At 30.3% G+C, this 20,118-nt stretch overlaps 1 protein-coding gene across 34 annotated transcripts in view; it reads right to left on the reverse strand.

The window, feature by feature from the left end:
• The window catches only part of LOC107451143 (uncharacterized), a 97,601-nt gene that overhangs the window by 17,789 nt on the left and 59,694 nt on the right, over positions 1 to 20,118 (reverse strand). For all 34 annotated transcript variants that reach the window (XM_087166398.1, XM_087166391.1, XM_087166390.1 and 31 more), the window contains 4 exons: positions 19,405 to 19,827; positions 6,540 to 6,625; positions 3,381 to 3,567; positions 343 to 578 (listed from right to left, as the gene is read on the reverse strand). In XM_087166398.1, the coding sequence (XP_087022524.1) occupies positions 343 to 578; positions 3,381 to 3,567; positions 6,540 to 6,625; positions 19,405 to 19,827 (932 nt within the window). The remainder of the gene's footprint in view (positions 1 to 342; positions 579 to 3,380; positions 3,568 to 6,539; positions 6,626 to 19,404; positions 19,828 to 20,118) is intronic.

The following is a 20,118-nucleotide window of genomic DNA, read 5'->3' on the forward strand; positions in this document are numbered from 1 at the left end:
ATTGTCTTTTCATTCTATGCATTGATCCAATTTCTGCAGATACTTTTAGTTGACATTTAGCGATTTTGTTAAATACAGGCGTATATAGATTGAAAACGATTTTTTCAAACTTTAAAGTGTGATGAATATAAAGTCAAATTGTGCAACAGACAGAATAGTTTATACTGGTCAAACCAAAATGAAAACCCATTCCAAGGCAATCAATACAAAACAGCATCCAATAACTTTACTTATTTACGTAATAATATTAACTAAAAATGTGCTTTTTACAGAAACATACATGAGATTGTAAATAGGCAACTTCATTTTTATAAAAAGTAGTATTGAAACAACAAAACTTACGTATTTCATCGTTTTTGCCTCCTTGAGCCTTTCGTTAAATCTTGCCTCAAGTTTATCTAACTCTTTTTTCAAATTTTGAATTTCTCTTTTTTGAATTTCGCTTTCTTCCTTGAGCTTCTCTTCTTTTTCTTTGAGCTTTTTTTTTTCTTCATTAAGTTTTTCTAATTCTTCTTTGAGCTTTTCATTTTCTTTATCTTGTTTGCTGATTCTTAATTTCAAGCATTGGACAATGTTATCTATCAGAGAATTAAAAAAAAATTTAGGAAACATATACACAAGGTAAGTACGGAAATAACATAAAATATTTAATACAAAAATCTAATAGAGATTATCAAGCAATTATAAAAATACAAACTTTTGTTTGTACTTGAAAAGTGGTTGAGTAAAAAAAGTGGTAGTGGTTGAGTGAAAAAAACAATTATAATCCTGTATTTTGCTCCCTGTTAACAGAGATTGCCATGTTGATGCAAATTATACTTTGATACAAACATATCAGATCTCCATTGGCATCGGGATAACCACGGGAGGTTTTTGTGGTTCTTACCTCCATTGAGCACGAATGCTGATTAGTTTCACTTAAAAGAATTCTTCTTGAAGGTGAATGTGACTTAGTTCTTTAACCCACTGGAGGTTAAGGAAATGGGTAAAATTGGGAGAATGTTTCTCTCTTATACACTATTCCCCTATCCATTAACATGGAAAAACCGGTTTTACTATGCAGAGAAGACTGCAGGTTAGAATGCAAGTTTTTACATGTAGTACCGTTAGTGGGTTAAACAGGTATTTGTCTTCTAGATTCAAGGTTAGGAAGTTTAAAATTTAAAAAAAAAGAGGTGCATATTCACCATGGTGAATTGGCGTTCAAAGACGGAAATTCGTGAAGTGGCAACCTAAATTATAAAAAATGAGGATCGCTTATCAAGCGAGTAGTTCACAATGACAGAAGAAAGAAAAGAAACCAAAACTGCTTTACAAACACTTTTTTAAATAAAAATGTTATCATTCTTGCACGAAATTGCATTTTTTTTTTAAATGAAAAATTGAAAACATTTTTTATTTGAACAGCTATACCTAAATATTTTTTGTATTAAAACTAATAAAAATACTTTTATTATCAAATTCTCACAAATTAAAGTGATACATACCGGTGAAATATCTACTCCACAAAAGTTTAACTCAAGCTACTTCTGAACAGTTTTTGATCGGTTTTCGGACTAACAAGGGTAAGTAAAATTTGATACCAGTTAGTTCCAAATTTAGGTTGCTAAAATTTTATTTTATGAATATACGTCTAAATGGATGTATATTTATTTCATCTTTTCAAACAAAATTATATTCGATGAAAAACATTAAAAATAGTCCGTGAAAATAAGCCAATGCTATGCACAAAAATCATAAAAATCTTCCTTTATAAAAGAGTTAGAATTGAATAAATAGAAACCCAAAAATTTTGTTTGCTATGCCTTCAAAAACATAAAGATTAAAAGAAAAAACAAAAAGGATAAACATATAAACTTCAGCGTTCATTTACTCAAATTCTCTGAAGTATCACTTAGCAAGTTCTTCCACTAAGCTCTTCAACTATGTAATTAATAATAATTTACTTATTATGAAAATAAAATAATTTACTTATTATGATTTACTTATTATGAAATATATTTACTTATTATGTTATTCCAAGGAAAAACATTGGAACACTGATTTTGTGATACTTAGATGTTAACTGATTTAGTTAAACTTACAGGTTAGGCAGCTCTGAGGAACAAGGCACATCCACAAGAGGTCTAATTTACCCAAACCCTAGATCCTGGCAGAAAAATTTTATAGCTGAAAACAAAGTTCAGCAGAGACTTGACTGGAATGTCCTGTAGTTCCCACGTCTTAACGTGATGTTGCCACAGATGCGAAAATCTTGGAGTAGAAAAGACTTCACACTCAGAAAGCATATGTCGTGAATTCTTCTCCTCAAAATGACATCCTCGACAAAGAGGATCTGTGCAACTTATAAAAATCGAGTTTATATAGTTTCCAATAATTTTCCATGTATTTTGTTCATTTTATATCAAGTTTATCTTAAAATGTGTTGCAAAAATTCCTTCTGAAATTTTAAAGGAAAGAGATTAAAAGTTGGGAGTTAATTTTAATTTATTATTTTTTATTCAAAAACTAAGGAATTTTTACTTGGCTTTCTTTAAAAATTTTATAAGAGATTCTTGCAACACATTTCCTTTAAATAAAATGAACATAATGCCTGGAAAATTAGTCAAGACTACATAAACTAGATTTTTATAAGTTACAAACACTATTTTATTTATTACATTTCTGTTCAGATTCATAAAAAAGTTCTTTTTTTCTTTTTAAAGCCTTATCATGACATAAATACATGCAGTTTACCCAATGATTCAATACAATAATGTATTAGCTCATACATTTTGAAATATACATTTGAACCGCAATGAATTTGGATGTCATGAAAGAACAAATTTTGCTTATAAAGATTTTTTTTAATCAACATACATATTTTTGTAAAAATTCTATAAATTTGTAATTTACCAAAATAATACTAACCATTCATTAAGACATTTCTTAGACAAATATTTAAAACAAGTTTCATAATTTTTTTTATTTTTATATTAAAATATTTCTCATTTCACAAAATTGAACAAAAATTCTCTTTTCCTAGGGTAATTTGAATGAAAGCACAAAAATTGGGAAGTCTCCTAAAAAATTTAATTCCCATATCATCTTGGTTTCAGACCATTGAAAATGAAGGTTTTACAGGCAAATGTATTTTCGACTTTTTCAAAGTATAAAGATTTGTCTCGAGACCTGTATAAAGATTTGTGCACTTACACAATAATATAACTTTATTAGGATACTAACTAGCAAAATTAAAATTGAAATTGAAAATAAATCATTAAATTCAGTAAAAGAAAAACAAGCATTATTTTTTTAGACGTTTGACAGGAATAAAAACTCACATAAATAGGATCAATCCCATTTGAAACATAATAACTAAAATTGAGCAATTGAATTACCTGCATTTTGCATTTTTTCCTCATACGTAACATTTTTCAAAAGAGAGATTTCCCGCCTTTTTTCCTCCAATTGTATTTTCAGATTGTGTATCTCATTCTCTTGATGTTTAATAATTTTCTCAGGATTTGGCACTTTAGCTGTAGCTCCCCAAAACTGAATAAAAAATTGCTGAACCATCCTGTTAGCCTATTGATATGAAGATAATAACATTAATTATGAAATTATTTTTGATAGTGATAAAGCAAGCTTTATAGGCAATGCATTTTCTTTTAATTTTAACTATCACTTTTTTTTGTTACCTCACAGAATAATTTCTTTGTACTGTGTAATACAAAAAGTAAATAATAAACTGATATTAATCAATACTAGAAAATAGTGCACAAAATTGAAAGGTATATACATTACAATTAAAATAGGTAAAATAATTCCAATATTTCTATAATTATTAATTGCATGTCCCATTGGCTTATTATGCTATTAAATTACATGCAGGGTATCTGCTACATTTTAGATTTTCAAATTCATGACTTACCAAAGTTACTATTTTCTCCACAAAAACACAAGGATAAATTTAAAAAATCATTATAATAACTGAAATGATAGGTATAACCAAAACTGTTATACTCTGCATCTTCTTATTTATTGATTTTAGTCTTAAAAAACAGAGTAAAGAATGAGTTGAAGCAATAAAATAGCTGAAAAAAATACAAAAGCAAATAACTAAATACTGTCAGATACATGTAGGTATTTAAAGCTGTTTTATTTCTTCTTTAAAGTAGTAAGTGTAATATGAAAAGCCTAAACTAGAATTTTAAATTGATGAAATAAAAAAATAAAAATTTGAAATCACCGAAGTTTAAAAGATTATTTGCTCCAGAAATGATGTTCTTTCTTTCATTTTTTGAAAGAGCACCATAATTTTTAAAGAACAGGATAAAAACATTTTATATTTTGATAGAATATGACTATGAGGGGGGATTTTGCGACAAATTTAGATATTTGGAACATCTAAAAACTGTGAAATTGAGAAGGGGGTGAATTTCATTATAAAAATTAGATTTTTCTGTGACCTAAACCTATGACTTTCCATGATTTTTTTTTAAAAAATAGTTAAAACCATGAAAAATTTTGTTCAATACCAAAATCCATGACTTTCCATTATTTTCCAGGTGCGCAGATATCCTGTAAATGATTAAGCAAAACAAAGGTGAACTATAATCTGTACAATGATGATGCTATAGTTCAGGACCAACTCAAGATGGACTGAATTTACAGTTATTTAACTTTATTTTTGTACGACAAAACATATTTCAACGGTGTGACAATACACTTGTAGTTTCAAATATCTTCAAACTACTAATTCAATGACGTCACTCAACTATGATTTTGCCTATGTATATATGACATAGAATAACAAAGACAAATAAGAACAGGCAATAAACTCTCAGTGATACCTTGTTTTGATCAAACATAAATGACAAGTGATGTTATTAATTTTTTTTTAAAAAGAAGAAGAAAAGAAAAAAAAACAGAATTGTTTACGCAGTTGAATTTAAAACAATGCTGAACTATTGGACAAATTGAAATTTTTGAAACATCAAGGGCTAAAATTTTTTCTACTTCATTTCAGGATATCAGCACAAACAATTTTGGAATGATAAGAGACTCACACATAAACAAGCAAACAGACACTTAATCTTTTTCATAAATTCAGTCACTAATTGATCACTCAAATTAAAGGTAGACAAAAAAATTTTTTTAAATTAATCAAAATTCTTGTACCACCAGTTATTAAAAAAAAGGTTATTTTTTTAAAAGTATTCTAAAATAAATTTAATTGTGGTTCAGAAATTACTGCTTATTAAATAAACTTAGCGACTGAAATGCAGTTACTGAGGAGAAAGATCCTATTATACACATTATTTTTTCAATTTCCCTTATCACAGTAAAGGAAGGTACAAAGTGAGAAGGTGCATTGACAGTTAACAAGAAACCGTAGAAATTTCATCACTTGGTAGCAAATTAAAGAACCAAGATTGTCAGGTAAAATTAGAAATTTTGCTGCTGACAAGTAGCCAGTTATTACATTTTCAACAATGGCCACTTTCTCAAAAATTTAAAATTTTAAACAACTAAAGTGTGTATTAATATAGTAAGACATTTCTATTATTTCTCAAAAGATATCACAAAGTCCATGTACCTAAAATAAGAAAAATTTTAAGAAACAAGCATAAGATAAAGCAATTTGCACAATATTATAAAATATTTTAAGTGATTCCACATTAATAAAAAATAATATACTGCCAAAAGGATACATTTGTGACAAAATAGGGCGACTGGCAGATAATGTTTTAATAGCCAGTTGTTATATTTAGTCTGTGACTGATGACGACCATTAATTTTGCACTATATTGTCAGGAGTTTATAGATTTCAAGCAATTGTCAGCTTGTTGATAAGAAATCAAGGAAAGACATAATTTTCATTTCATATTGCATTGCTAATATACAAACTTCAAAGCTTATTCACTCAAATTAACTAAAATATCATTTTGAGACTTTAATCTCCTCAAATTTTCAAACATAGTGGTTTCATTGTTCAATGTTTAGTAGTAGCAAGACAAGACACCATTGTCTTGCTACTACTAAACATAGTGGTATCAGCCACTACGGTAGACGAAGACACATTTTCCTGAACTTTGCCTGCCATTTTCATGGTTTTTCTAGTGCAACATAATCACATTGTAGCTTTATATAGCATTATAAAAATTGAAGCTATCAAAATAGTAAAGCAAAAAAAGCCAAAAAAAAATTTCTTCTTCTTTTTTTAAACATTGAGTGTCGAGGAAGTTTGAAGACAAATGTTTTTTTCTTTTTGCAAGATATTGCAAGATTGAGGTTTAGCTGCCTTAAATGAAAAACCAAACATGCCATGAATTTTTCTTTCAAAATTAGAGAGGCTACAAAAGTCAAATAAATAATTGAAAGTGTTATGTAAATGAAATACTTCACATTAAAATTTGGTAACTTATATTCCAAAATATTAAGTTACTTATTAAATAAGGAATCAGCATTTTCCATTCCATAGATAAACATGGAAGCATATAGGTGGAATCTTAGAAAATTGTAAAAGTAAATAAATAATAAAAAGAAAATTTTACCTGTTTAAGCATTGTTAAGGACTTAGGATCACACCTCAGAATGGCTTGTAGAATGCAATCTGTGTCATTTCTTTTTGTCTTGGCACCTAAAATTAAAAGTTACTGTTATAAATTTTTTTCATTTTTTAAGTTTATCGTATGTACATGTTTTTGTAAGTTCTCTAAAATGAAACTTCAATTAAAATAAAATGACACCTTGATAAATATATTGTTGTAGAGTAGTTCAGGCAATAGGCAGGAGTTTTTATTTTTTGAGGACTTAGCAAAAATCCGCAATTTTTGATTAAAATTTTTTCTAGAAAAAAAGTCTCCCCCCCCCCTAGAAAAAAACAAGAAAAATCCAGCTTTTTGCATAATATCTTTTAATGACCTAAGATAGAAAATTTTAGACAAATTCCATACCAAAAATGCGCCTATAGGGTAATAAATCAAAGAATTATGAGCATGAAAATAATGACTATAGCATTGGTTTTTTACTTTAGAGTGTAGAAATAATGACTTCGTGACTCTTTCACTACTTCAATGGAAAAAAAAGGAGAATAATTAATAAAGATTTAATACTTGTAAAAAAACTATTTTGTGGGATTTCATAATATATACAAAAAATATTTACACCCTCAAAGGGGAAAACTCCTCCAATAATGAAATATTTCTAAGCCTTTCTTCAAAATCATAATTTTTAGGGTATTTTCCATTTTTCATTTTTTTCCTTATGTTCTTAAAATTTTACACAATTTGAACTTCTAACAACACTTATGTCAGTTTTTCCACCCCCCTTGTTAATTTATTCTTAGTCCCTGAGAACAGTTACCCCTCAGCCCACTGAGAAGAGCTAACCAATAGCCCCTGAGAAGTTACTCCTCAGTCCCTGAGAAGAGTTCCCTCTCAGTATTTGAGAAGAGTTATCTCTCAGCCACTCCCCCTCCATTTTTGAATAGACATAATTTTCTTAAAAACTTTTCTAAAGTCTATATTTTTGCTCTTTTGTTTTAATTGCCATGCAAATAAGAGTTTAGAATGTGAGTCTTTTCTCCAATTTTACAGTAGTTTTCAAGTAACAAAAATAGTCCACCCCACTAGATTGCCCAATGACTTAAAAACAAAATTTTTCAGGGCATTTCTCATTTAAAATTTAATGGAATGATGCAAAAAGTTTAGATAAAACAAAAAAATAGCAAAATTAAAAAAAATAAAAAATAAAATAAAGTTTTATTTAGCAAGTTAAGTATAAAATTTATCCTTTTCAAATAACAATAATAATATCCAAGGTATCCTATATTACAATAATTATTAAAATGTTATACACTTTTTCAAAGTTTCCAAGGACATGCAAGCTTAAATCAATGCACAGATAAATGCATAAAGCTTTAAAAAAATATGCTAGTAATTCTCACATATTGCTTGAATATGTAATCAATGATGAATGGGATTGACATTATATAAAGGGAAATTCCACCATTAGGGAGGTAATACAGTAATACCCCGCTTAACGCTGTTTTGGTTTAGCGCTATTTTATTTCAACCCGGGGATTCTCCAAAATTGTGCGTGGGGTATCCCCCAAATATGTACATAACATATCCGAAACAGTGTAGCTGTGTTTCTTGTTTGGTGCGGTGCTGTATGGGCGCATTTTTATCATTTGAAACATTTGTTAACATTATTGTAAGTACATATAAATTTATATAATACTATAACGATTAATACAGTGACAAATATTATGATCTTTAGTTTTTATCATGGGTGATAATGAAAAACAAGAAAAGAAAGCAACCAGAAAAAGCATTTCACTGGAAACTAAAAGGCAAGTGATTAGAAGATTAGATTCTGGTGAACGTCAATCTCAAATTAGTGCTGCATTGAATTTGGCAACTTCAACAAAAAGGACAATTCTTAAGAATAAAGAAAAGATACTGTCATCAGCAACTGCCTCAAGCTCTGCAACTAGAATTACTCCTTCTAGAAATAACATTATAGAGGAAATGGAAAAACGACCGTCTGTATGGATTGACCACGAAATTGAACGCAATATGCCATTAAGCCAATCTATCATAATGGAAAAAGCTAGAAGAATTTTTAATTACATTCAGGTTGAGGTAAGTGACACAAGTGAAAGTTTCGTTGCTAGTCGAGGATGGTTTAATAGATTTAAACATTGAAATAATCTTCACAACATAAAGATTATAGGAGAAGCAGCAAGTGGTGATACGAAAGCGGCGGCTGAATTCCCGGCGACATTAAAAACAATAATTGAAGAAGGAAACTATCCTCCAGAATTGGTTTTTAATGTGGATGAAACAGGCCTGTTTTGGAAAAGAATGCCAAAACGAAAATTTTTATCCAGTGAAGAGAAACGAGCACCAGGATTTAAAGCCGCAAAAGATCACTTAACACTTCCACTGGGTGGTAAAAAAAAACGGAGATTTCAAATTAAAATCACTACTAGTTTACCATGCCAAAAACTCAAGAGAGATGAAAGGCATATCTAAATCAACTTTACCAGTAATTTGGGAGTCTAATAAAAAATCATTGATAACTATTAAAATTTTCCAGGATCGGTTCACTGAACATTTCTGCCCGTCTGTTAAACGTTATTGCGAAATTAAAAAACTTGAACAAAGAGCATTACTATTAATTGATAATGCTCCAAGCCACCCAACAAATTTATCAGACTTAACAACATGCATGCCAGTCGAAGTGGGTTTTTTTTGCCGCATAACACAACTGCCTTAATCCAACCAATGGACCAAGGTGTTATATCCAATTTCAAGGCTTATTACTTGCGGCGAACATTAAAGCAGATGCTTGACAAAATAGACCGAGAAGAGAAGCAATCAATAAGAGAATTTTGGAAAAACTACAATATCATGAATGCTGAAGAAAACAAAAACCTTTCTTGGAATGAGATAACAGAAAGATCTTTGAAAGTAGTATGGAAGAACATTTGGCCAGATTTAAGTAAGAGCGAAGACATTGGACTCAGTCGATATGGATGAAATAGTGGAATTAGCAAAACAAACCGGTTTAGATGAGGTAAATGTGGAAGACGTCGAAGAAATAGTTCAAGAAACAGAAGCTAGTCTTTCTAATGATGAGCTCAACGAATTAACTGAGTCAAAAGAAAACAAAAATATTGATAGTAGTGATTTCAAAGAAGAGCAAAAAGAACTTTCAATGACGTTTGTAAAAAGGAGTTTGACCACTATAGCTGAAATTATGGACCAATTTATTAAAAATGATCCAAATTTTGACAGGAGCTCAAAAGCAAGACGGAGTGTTATAGATGCTTTATCCACTTATCAACAATTTCTAACATAACGCAAAAGGAAAACACATACTACATTAGATGCCTTCTTGACAAAAAGGCAGAAAATTGGAAACACAAAATAGACTGAATGATCTGACTGACTTAGAATTTTATTTGTTTTTAAAAGTACGTATATTCGTTTATATTGTTTTTATTTTTGTAAGAAATAAATGTTTGGTTTTATTTTTATTAAAAAAAAAGCACAATTATTAAATTTAACACCTAACCAATTTTCTATCCATCTTCCCCTAACTTCATTATTTACATGTTAAGATAGCCTCATTTAGCGCTGTTTCCCATTACGCTCTACTTTGATGGAACGTATCCTACGCGTTAAGCGGGGTCTTATTGTATTTATAAAATTTGAATGCATGTAACTTAATTGAAAATCATCAAATACTTTTAATATTTTTATAGCAATAACTTTTGGGGTCCTATGTAATAGTTCTGAAACTTTTTAGCTACCATGAATAATTTTAAAAAAATAAATAAATAAATAACTGACTATTATAGGCAATAACAAAATAAATAACTGACTATTATTATCAAAATTGAACAGTGGGTAATTCGTTTACACATTTCTACGGATGGTTACAAACATTTTAAAAAAGTTTTTCAATATATATTTAGATAATTTTATTTTCGAAAACTATTATTATTTTCGAAAGTTCTAAAGATTGCGACATTTAATAATTATGAAAAATTCAAATTATTATGTTACAGACTAATGCCTGGCATAACGAACATAATACTTTGTGATTTTTCATTATGAATTAGTTTTAACAAAATGGAATCCATAAATAAATATTAGATATCAAAAGAAAAATAACTTAAAAATTAAAATTAAATAGTCTTAATGACTTAATAAACATATTCGATAAGCAAGAAAGAATTTTATTTTAATTTCTAATGGCAGATTATGAACAGTTACAGCAAAGAACAAGTAGAAAGAAAGAACACAGAGTAAAACAGAAAATGCTGAAAGAGCGTTTATTAATCTAACATATCTCTAGCCTCTCAATAAAGCTTGTCTAGAGCAGAACAGTGGAGTAGATGTAAGGAGTTCATGACCTCCCCAGAATTGCACAGAGTACATATCCAGGAAGGAACAATTTTGAGTCTAAAAAGATGGTTTCTTCGACAGTCATGTTCGGTGACTAGGAAGAATTCAGAGACTGCTCGATGTCTCAGGCCATTACAATAGCATTCTTTCACGACTTTTGGGAAACATCAGGGGCGGATCTAGTTAAGGGCTTTTTGGGCTGCAGCCCAGGGCCCTGTGGATACAAAGGGCCCCAGTCCCCACTGAAAACAATAGGTGATATTTTGAATTAAATAAATATCTAATATAAAAAAAAAAACCATTATAGGGTTGGCGACCCTGAGATCAATCAACCCATGCATGTGCGCGTCTTCGAACGGAACGCTTGCTTTGGCTTGTTTTTGGTCAGTGTATTTTTTCGCATCTATTACGGGGGACGCGTCTATTACGCCGCGCCGCTGCACATCTGTTCTCGTTGTCAAAGTAACAAACTTGTTTAGTTTACTAATAAACGATAACTTAAAAGTTATAAAAACCAGACTTTTCTCTTATTTTACTTATAATTGAAAGTACATAATCAGTATAATAGATTTCCTGCTCTTAGTTGGTAAGTAAAAAGAATTATAAATCATGTTTTTTTTGTTTTTAATGTATTTTTTCGATACTAAATGAACTTTTTAATCGATTTTTAATGATAATTTCTGAATTATCATTAAAAGCACTCATTACAAAGTATTAAAATGTGATGTGAAGAACAATATTACATCGACTGTACTGTTTTTTGCTTGACTTGCAAACTTTTTTCTAAAATCCCTTCTAAATACACAACCGGATTTTCTGATTGGAAAAACATAGGAACTTTTTAGAAAATCATGAAAATTCTAATGAACATAAGAAATCAGTGTTAGTGTGTTTGACACGAAAGGAAAATAAATCTGTCTTAGACAAGCAGCTTCAGAAGCAATTAAGAAAAGAAGCAGAATATTATCGCAATTTCCTAAAACGGGTTATTGCAGTGGTCAAATTTTTTAGTATAAGGAGCTTAGCATTTTAGAGGTTCCGAGGAAGTATTTGGTTCTCCACATAATGGTAATTTTATGGTTGCTCTGGAGATATTGGCAGAGTTCGACCCATTCATTCGTGAACACATTGAACAACGAGAGCTGCGACCAAAACCGATAATGTCATACTTATCAAAAAAAGTATATGAGGAAATAATTGAGATTATGGGACGACAGATAATTAATTAGTTGTCATACTGACTTACATTTATTTAATATTCTACAAGACTTTTTAGAAACAAATGGACTACTACTGGATAATTGTAGGGGACAATCTTATGACAACGCTGCTAATATGGTGGGTCACTACAATGGTGTACAAGCACTACTAAAACAAAAAAATAAATCCCCTGATTATGTGCCATGTGCTGCGCATTCCCTTAACCTAATTGGTGAAGAATCTGTTAGGGTTGCAACCGAAATTTTGAACTTTTTTGGAGCAGTGCAAAAAATATACGTTTTCTTTTCTACTTCTACCCATAGATGGGAAATGTTAAATCAAGAAACAAAACTCAAATTTATGTTAAAAAGTTTAAGCCAGACCAGACAGTCTTGTAACTATGATGCTGTCAAAGCTTTGAAAAATAATTATGATGACATTATGAAAATTTTCGACAGTTTCAGCGAAAATTAGGATGAGAAAGATGATTTCCGGAAAGAGGCACGTAATTTATTCAATAAAATGGTGAAACTCGATAGTGGAATTTTGATTATTTTATGGGAAAAAATTTTGGGAAGATTTAATTTAGTTAATAAAAAAATACAGAGCCCTGGTTTAGATATTTGTGAAGGCAACAAGTTAATTGTCATTAAAAGACTTTGTGAACAACATAAGGCACCAATCAGATCAGAAGCTAAATGAATACGAAGAGAAAGCTAAAAAATTAAGAACTAGTGTGGGAATAGACTACAATGACATTAACAAGAGACGCATTGCTCCAAAATTTTCAGATAAGTTCTCAGTATATGGCGCAGAAAAATTTATAAGAGACACGCTAAACCTTGCGTTGGATAAGCTAATTATGGATTTAAATAAAAGGAGCCAAGTCTATGAGATGTATAGCAAGAAATTCAAATTTTTAATGAATTTGCAAGACAAAAATATGGAAAACATGGATCTGGAAAGTGTACGTAATATTGTTGATTATTATCCAGATGACGTAGACGAGCATTTAGTGAATGGGTGCATTCAGTTAAAATCTTATTTACTTCAGTCTAAGCCAGAGTCTTACACCTCTTGCAGTGAAATTTTTATGCTAATTTATGAAAAGAAACTTGTTGATGTTTTCTTAAATTGCCATACTATCTTAAAGATCTTTTTAGACTTTGCCAATCACTAGCTGTGAAGCGGAGCGCTCTTTCTCCAGGATGTCATATATAGAAAGCAAATATAGGACAACAATGTCGAACCATCGACTAAATCATTTATCAGTTCTATTCATAAATTGTGATTTAACGAAGGACTTACAATGTGATGAGCAAATAAAGGAATTTGCAGCACAAAAATGCAGAAAGGTTACTTTATAATTTATATAACATAACTACACATAACCTGTCAATTTCTTCTGCAATAATGTTGTACAGTTGCTGTTTGTATGCATAAATAAATAATAAATAAATAAAATTATTTTATTGTCCTATTTTTTTTCTAAATACTTATCTGCATCACTATAGAAAGTAGTTTTTTGACAAAATGGCTATTAGGGCCCCTAAGTAGTTTCAGCCCAGGGCCCCACAAATTCACAATCCGCCCATGGGAAACATGGTTATAGAGGTCTTCCTGAGCATGGGCTTTAATAGATATTTAAATAAGATTTTTATTAGTATTAGTAGATTTTTATTAAGAAAGGCATAGGAAGAGAAATCTTTTCCATAATTAAAGCACCCTTTTCAGCCAGGAAATTGGCTTTCTCGTTGCCTGGAACTCTACATTGTGCAGGGACCCACTGGTTTCTAAGATGATAAAGGCAATCCAATATGTCCTGGCTTATGGGATTATTGTCAGAAATAATAGCCAACAGAGCAGCTCTAGAATCGCTAAGGATAACAGCTCTTGTCATTTTTCAAAAGTGGCATTGCAGCTGGGACAGAGCTGTGCAGATTGCAGCAATTTCTCCGTCAAACTCCTGCCCCACAGGATTAAATAAAGATTTATTAAGTAAGAAGATCATTTCTTGATCATGTTTGCATCATTTCTTGATTATGATCAATATTAAATCAATTTTTTTTTTGCTAGTAAATAATTGATCAATTTATATTTATTCATAAAATTAATTAATTGAATATTATGTAAATAAAAAAAATTTCTGGCAATTTTTTAAATAAAATATTATAAATTTAAGAATTGTTTAAGTTTATTTAATGTGTAACACATTAAAAGTGATACATTACTAAGTTGTGTTATTTAAAATATGTCTATTAAAATTATTAAAAATGGGAGTGATTTTGTTTTCATTATTCTTCCAAAATGAATATTCTGTGTTCAGCAGTATAGGCAAGGTTCATGCTCTACTATAAAAATAAAATTCAAGTACTTTTCAAGGACTTCTTAAGACTTATTATAAAATTCTCAAGGACTTAAATTTTAGTTAAAGACAGACTAAAATTTAACATTTTAAGCTAAAATGTTTTGACGATAAATGTTAGTCGATAATAGCAGTACTGAAAAATAAGACTTACATTGCTCTCTCTTGATTTCGGAAAGTGATCCAAGTATATATATATAAAAAAATAAAAACAAGGGTGATTGGCATCAAGTCGAGAATAAAATTCATGATGCATAAAAACGTCAGGTTTGAATTTTGCATTAAGGCTTATTTTAAGCTAGGTATACAAAGTCTGAATAAGCAAAGATTCGGGCAGAAGACGGGGTAGGGGGGAATGTTCTATATAATACTGTGATATCAATTAGATATTTAAAAACAACTCTGCCTTGAGACTTTTAATATTTAAAGTGGCAGAAGCATTTAGACAGTGAAATTTAAATTGTTCTTAAATATAATTTTGAAATTTCGACCACTTTTCTATTTAAGAAAATTAATCAATTATTGGACGTTGCGGCTTGATTATCATTTTAAATTTATTACCAGTCAACCATTTTAAATTGAAACAGTTGCCAACTTTCACCTCAATACCTTCTGATAGATTCTTAGTAACAATTTTGGTCACTGACTTTTTTAATTAACCACTCATACTTGAATTAACTTTTTTTCAGTAGCATCGATCATACGCATTTGACATGGTCACGTGAATATGAATTGCAACGAGTAGTTTTCAAATAGAGTTTAAATACGAAAATCGATGTTTGATATCGCAAAATGCGTGAATACGAATAGCGACATTGGATTTTAAACTTGCGGAAAAACTAATTGCGCTAAAAAAACGCTTAAGTACAAATCGCGATATTAGATTTTTAAATTGCTTTAATAGGAATTGCGAGTACGATTTTTGAATCACGCGAAAACGAATTGCAACACTAGGCATTAAAGTGGACAAAAATAAAAAAAGCTGAACTTTTACAACGCAGGTCACTGGGAGGAGGGGGCGGGGGAGTGTTCTATATGATACTGAGATTTATAAAAGCAACTTTTAACAATGCTGGGAGATTTTTATTCAATATCTAAAGTGGCAGAAGCATTTAGACAGCTAACTTTAAGTTTTTCTTTAATATAATTTTAAAATTTTGACCACTAATATATTAAAAAAAAATTAAGCAATTATAGGAAGGCGCGACTATTAAATTACTTACTAGTGAAAAATATATCACATCTTTACAGTAACTAAACTAATTCAAGAGAAAGCTTACTTCTACTTCCTTCAATAATCGCGATATTGGGTTTTAAAATCGAGTGAATATGAATCTTGATATTGGATTAGAAAATCGCATGAATATGAATCGCGATTTAGGATTTCAAAATCGCGTGAATATGAATCACGATTTTGGATTTTAAAATCGCGTGAATATGAATCGCGATATTGGATTTTAAAATCGCGTGAATATGAATCACTATATTGGATTTTAAAATCGCGTGAATATGAATCACGATATTAGATTTTAAAATCACGTGAATATGAATCGCGATTTTGGATTTTAAAATCGCGTGAATATGAATCACGATATTGGATTTCAAGGTTCATGCTCTACTATAAAAATAAAATTCAAGTACTTTTCAAGGACTTCTTAAGACTTATTATAAAATTCTCAAGGACTTAAATTTTAGTTAAAGACAGACTAAAATTTAACATTTTAAGCTAAAATGTTTTGACGATAAATGTTAGTCGATAATAGCAGTACTGAAAAATAAGACTTACATTGCTCTCTCTTGATTTCGGAAAGTGATCCAAGTATATATATATAAAAAAATAAAAACAAGGGTGATTGGCATCAAGTCGAGAATAAAATTCATGATGCATAAAAACGTCAGGTTTGAATTTTGCATTAAGGCTTATTTTAAGCTAGGTATACAAAGTCTGAATAAGCAAAGATTCGGGCAGAAGACGGGGTAGGGGGGAATGTTCTATATAATACTGTGATATCAATTAGATATTTAAAAACAACTCTGCCTTGAGACTTTTAATATTTAAAGTGGCAGAAGCATTTAGACAGTGAAATTTAAATTGTTCTTAAATATAATTTTGAAATTTCGACCACTTTTCTATTTAAGAAAATTAATCAATTATTGGACGTTGCGGCTTGATTATCATTTTAAATTTATTACCAGTCAACCATTTTAAATTGAAACAGTTGCCAACTTTCACCTCAATACCTTCTGATAGATTCTTAGTAACAATTTTGGTCACTGACTTTTTTAATTAACCACTCATACTTGAATTAACTTTTTTTCAGTAGCATCGATCATACGCATTTGACATGGTCACGTGAATATGAATTGCAACGAGTAGTTTTCAAATAGAGTTTAAATACGAAAATCGATGTTTGATATCGCAAAATGCGTGAATACGAATAGCGACATTGGATTTTAAACTTGCGGAAAAACTAATTGCGCTAAAAAAACGCTTAAGTACAAATCGCGATATTAGATTTTTAAATTGCTTTAATAGGAATTGCGAGTACGATTTTTGAATCACGCGAAAACGAATTGCAACACTAGGCATTAAAGTGGACAAAAATAAAAAAAGCTGAACTTTTACAACGCAGGTCACTGGGAGGAGGGGGCGGGGGAGTGTTCTATATGATACTGAGATTTATAAAAGCAACTTTTAACAATGCTGGGAGATTTTTATTCAATATCTAAAGTGGCAGAAGCATTTAGACAGCTAACTTTAAGTTTTTCTTTAATATAATTTTAAAATTTTGACCACTAATATATTAAAAAAAAATTAAGCAATTATAGGAAGGCGCGACTATTAAATTACTTACTAGTGAAAAATATATCACATCTTTACAGTAACTAAACTAATTCAAGAGAAAGCTTACTTCTACTTCCTTCAATAATCGCGATATTGGGTTTTAAAATCGAGTGAATATGAATCTTGATATTGGATTAGAAAATCGCAAGAATATGAATCGCGATTTAGGATTTCAAAATCGCGTGAATATGAATCACGATTTTGGATTTTAAAATCGCGTGAATATGAATCGCGATATTGGATTTTAAAATCGCGTGAATATGAATCACTATATTGGATTTTAAAATCGCGTGAATATGAATCACGATATTAGATTTTAAAATCACGTGAATATGAATCGCGATTTTGGATTTTAAAATCGCGTGAATATGAATCACGATATTGGATTTTAAAATCGCGTGAATGAATCGCGATTTTGGATTTTAAAAACACGAAAATACAAATCATGATATTGGATTTTAAAATCGCGTGAATACAAATAACGATATTGGATTTTCAAATCGCGTGAATATGAATCGCGATTTTGGATTTATAAAATCCCGTGATTACGAATCATGCTGTTGGATTTTAAAGACACGAAAATACAAATTGCGATATTGAATTTTTATATCGCGTAAATAAGAATCACGATGCATAATTTTTAGATCACGTGAATACGAATCGCAGTGAGCAATTTTTAAATAGCGTACAAATACGAAAAACGATATCTGATATTACAACTGCGTGATAACGAATCGCAAAATTGGATTTAAAAATGCGTGAATACGAATCGCGACGTTGGATTTTAAACTCACGAGAATACAAATCGCGATATTGGGTTTTAAAAACGCTTAAATACAAATCCAATATTGGATTTTGAAATTGAGTGAATAGGAATTGCTAGTACGATTTTTAAATCGCGTAAAAACATTGCAACACGTAAGTTTTAAATCAGTTAAATAAAAAAATCGATGATTGACATTAAAATCGTTTGATTAAAAATCGCGATTTCAGCAAATTCCGGTGCAGTTCCTAATATTTAAAATTGCAAAAATCAGCCAAAAAAAAAAAAAAAAAAAAAAATATCGGCGCTCGTAACGAAACGCTTAGACTCCTTTCCACTCTACAGCAGAAGTCGCGGTAATCCGACTATCGTTCGGGCGGCTTGGGTTTCTCCAATAGGACTTCCCAAAAATTTTAGTTTTTGGAACATGGTCGGAAATTATCAAAATTGGGGAAAGAAAGCGGATTTCCGCTTTTTCGTGGAAGTCTTTCATCCCTGCAACACATAATTTTTAAATAAGTCTAATACGAAGATCGATGATTGATATTAAAATCGCCTAAATAAGAATCGAGATTTTGTCAGAATCTGGCGCAGTTCCCAATATTTAAAATTCCTAAAATCAGCCAAACATGCATAAAATCCTAAAATCAAACAGTACGTGTCATCATCTGAAAGACGGGGAAGTCATTCTCTCACACTTACGCGCGTCATAAAGTTAAACATAGAAATACTGGAAAAAGGGCTGTTTTCCTGAGTTTTCGATATTTTTCAAGGTCATTTCGAAATTTTCAAGGATTTAATATCATTTTCAAGTACTTCTAGGGGCCCTTAAAAATCAAAATGAAATTCAAGTACTTTTCAAGGCTTTTTCAAGGCCGCGGGAACCCTGTATAGGCTAAATACCAAATATTTGTATGTTGCACTTCTAATTTAGTAGCAGCAATTGCTGAGCAGAATCTTGTATCTATTTACAATTTACAAACTTCTTGAAACGGTTTTTAGCAATTTTTGCAATAACAGGACCCTATTTGCACAAATTCACAAAAGCAGGACCCTCTTTGAAAGAATGTGACTTAATGCTTATTTTATATTCACAAATTATGAATAGTTTTTTCACAATTTTACAAAAACATGACTTTTCACAAAATGCCTGGACAGACCCCTGATCAGTTATTAGTGTGCTTTGCATTACTGTATTACAAAATGTGCACTTTTAAGCAACGAGCATGGCCTAACCAGGATTCTGTGTGGCACTCAACATCAACATATCAATTAAAAATACATCTTATTTTGCTTAATATGGAATGCTTTTAATAAAACTTACCGGAAGGAGATAATTCACTGATAATTTCAATATCTGGTTCTTCATCATCGTGAAACTGAGTACTTGGGGGATAATCACAAAAATCACCAGCTTCCGACACCCTGTCATAATTCCTTAAACAAAGATGCATAGAATTCGATGAGGTAGAAAAGACTGAAGTACTTTGGAATGGCTCTGGTTCTGTTGATGGTGTACTCATAGAAAAATTAGTACTCTGCATGACAGGTTCAGCATCACAATGAGCAACTTCAGCAAGGTCAGTACCCGAAGAAACATCTGTTCCAGAAATAACATTGCTTATAGAGATCCCAGCAGGCGACGGCATTCTATGAGTTAACCAGTTTTGAACATCATCTGTGGTTTCGCTAGGCAATAAACTACCAGTGATAACTTCTTGAAGATCTTGTAATTCTTTTGGGTTGCCTTCAAATTATAATAAAAGATGTCAAATTAAGAATATTATTTATATTAAATGCTTTAAAGACTTTTTTAAGATATACATCTACTAAATACTACAATAATTCTTTTATGGTTAATTTAAAGTTGATTAGTCTTTGATTTCAATATAATTATGTTAATGTTATAAATAGAGATGAATTTTTTTAAATAAATTTTTTTAAATGTATAATTTTGGAATTTCTCAATCATTAAATTATTTGGATCAGCATAAGAACACACGTTCTAATGCAGAACTATTTAAACTATAGAATGTTA

This window comes from Parasteatoda tepidariorum, chromosome 6 (assembly GCF_982258835.1).
Source record: "Parasteatoda tepidariorum strain Cologne lab strain chromosome 6, Ptep-v5.0, whole genome shotgun sequence".
NCBI classification, from domain to species: domain Eukaryota; kingdom Metazoa; phylum Arthropoda; class Arachnida; order Araneae; family Theridiidae; genus Parasteatoda; species Parasteatoda tepidariorum.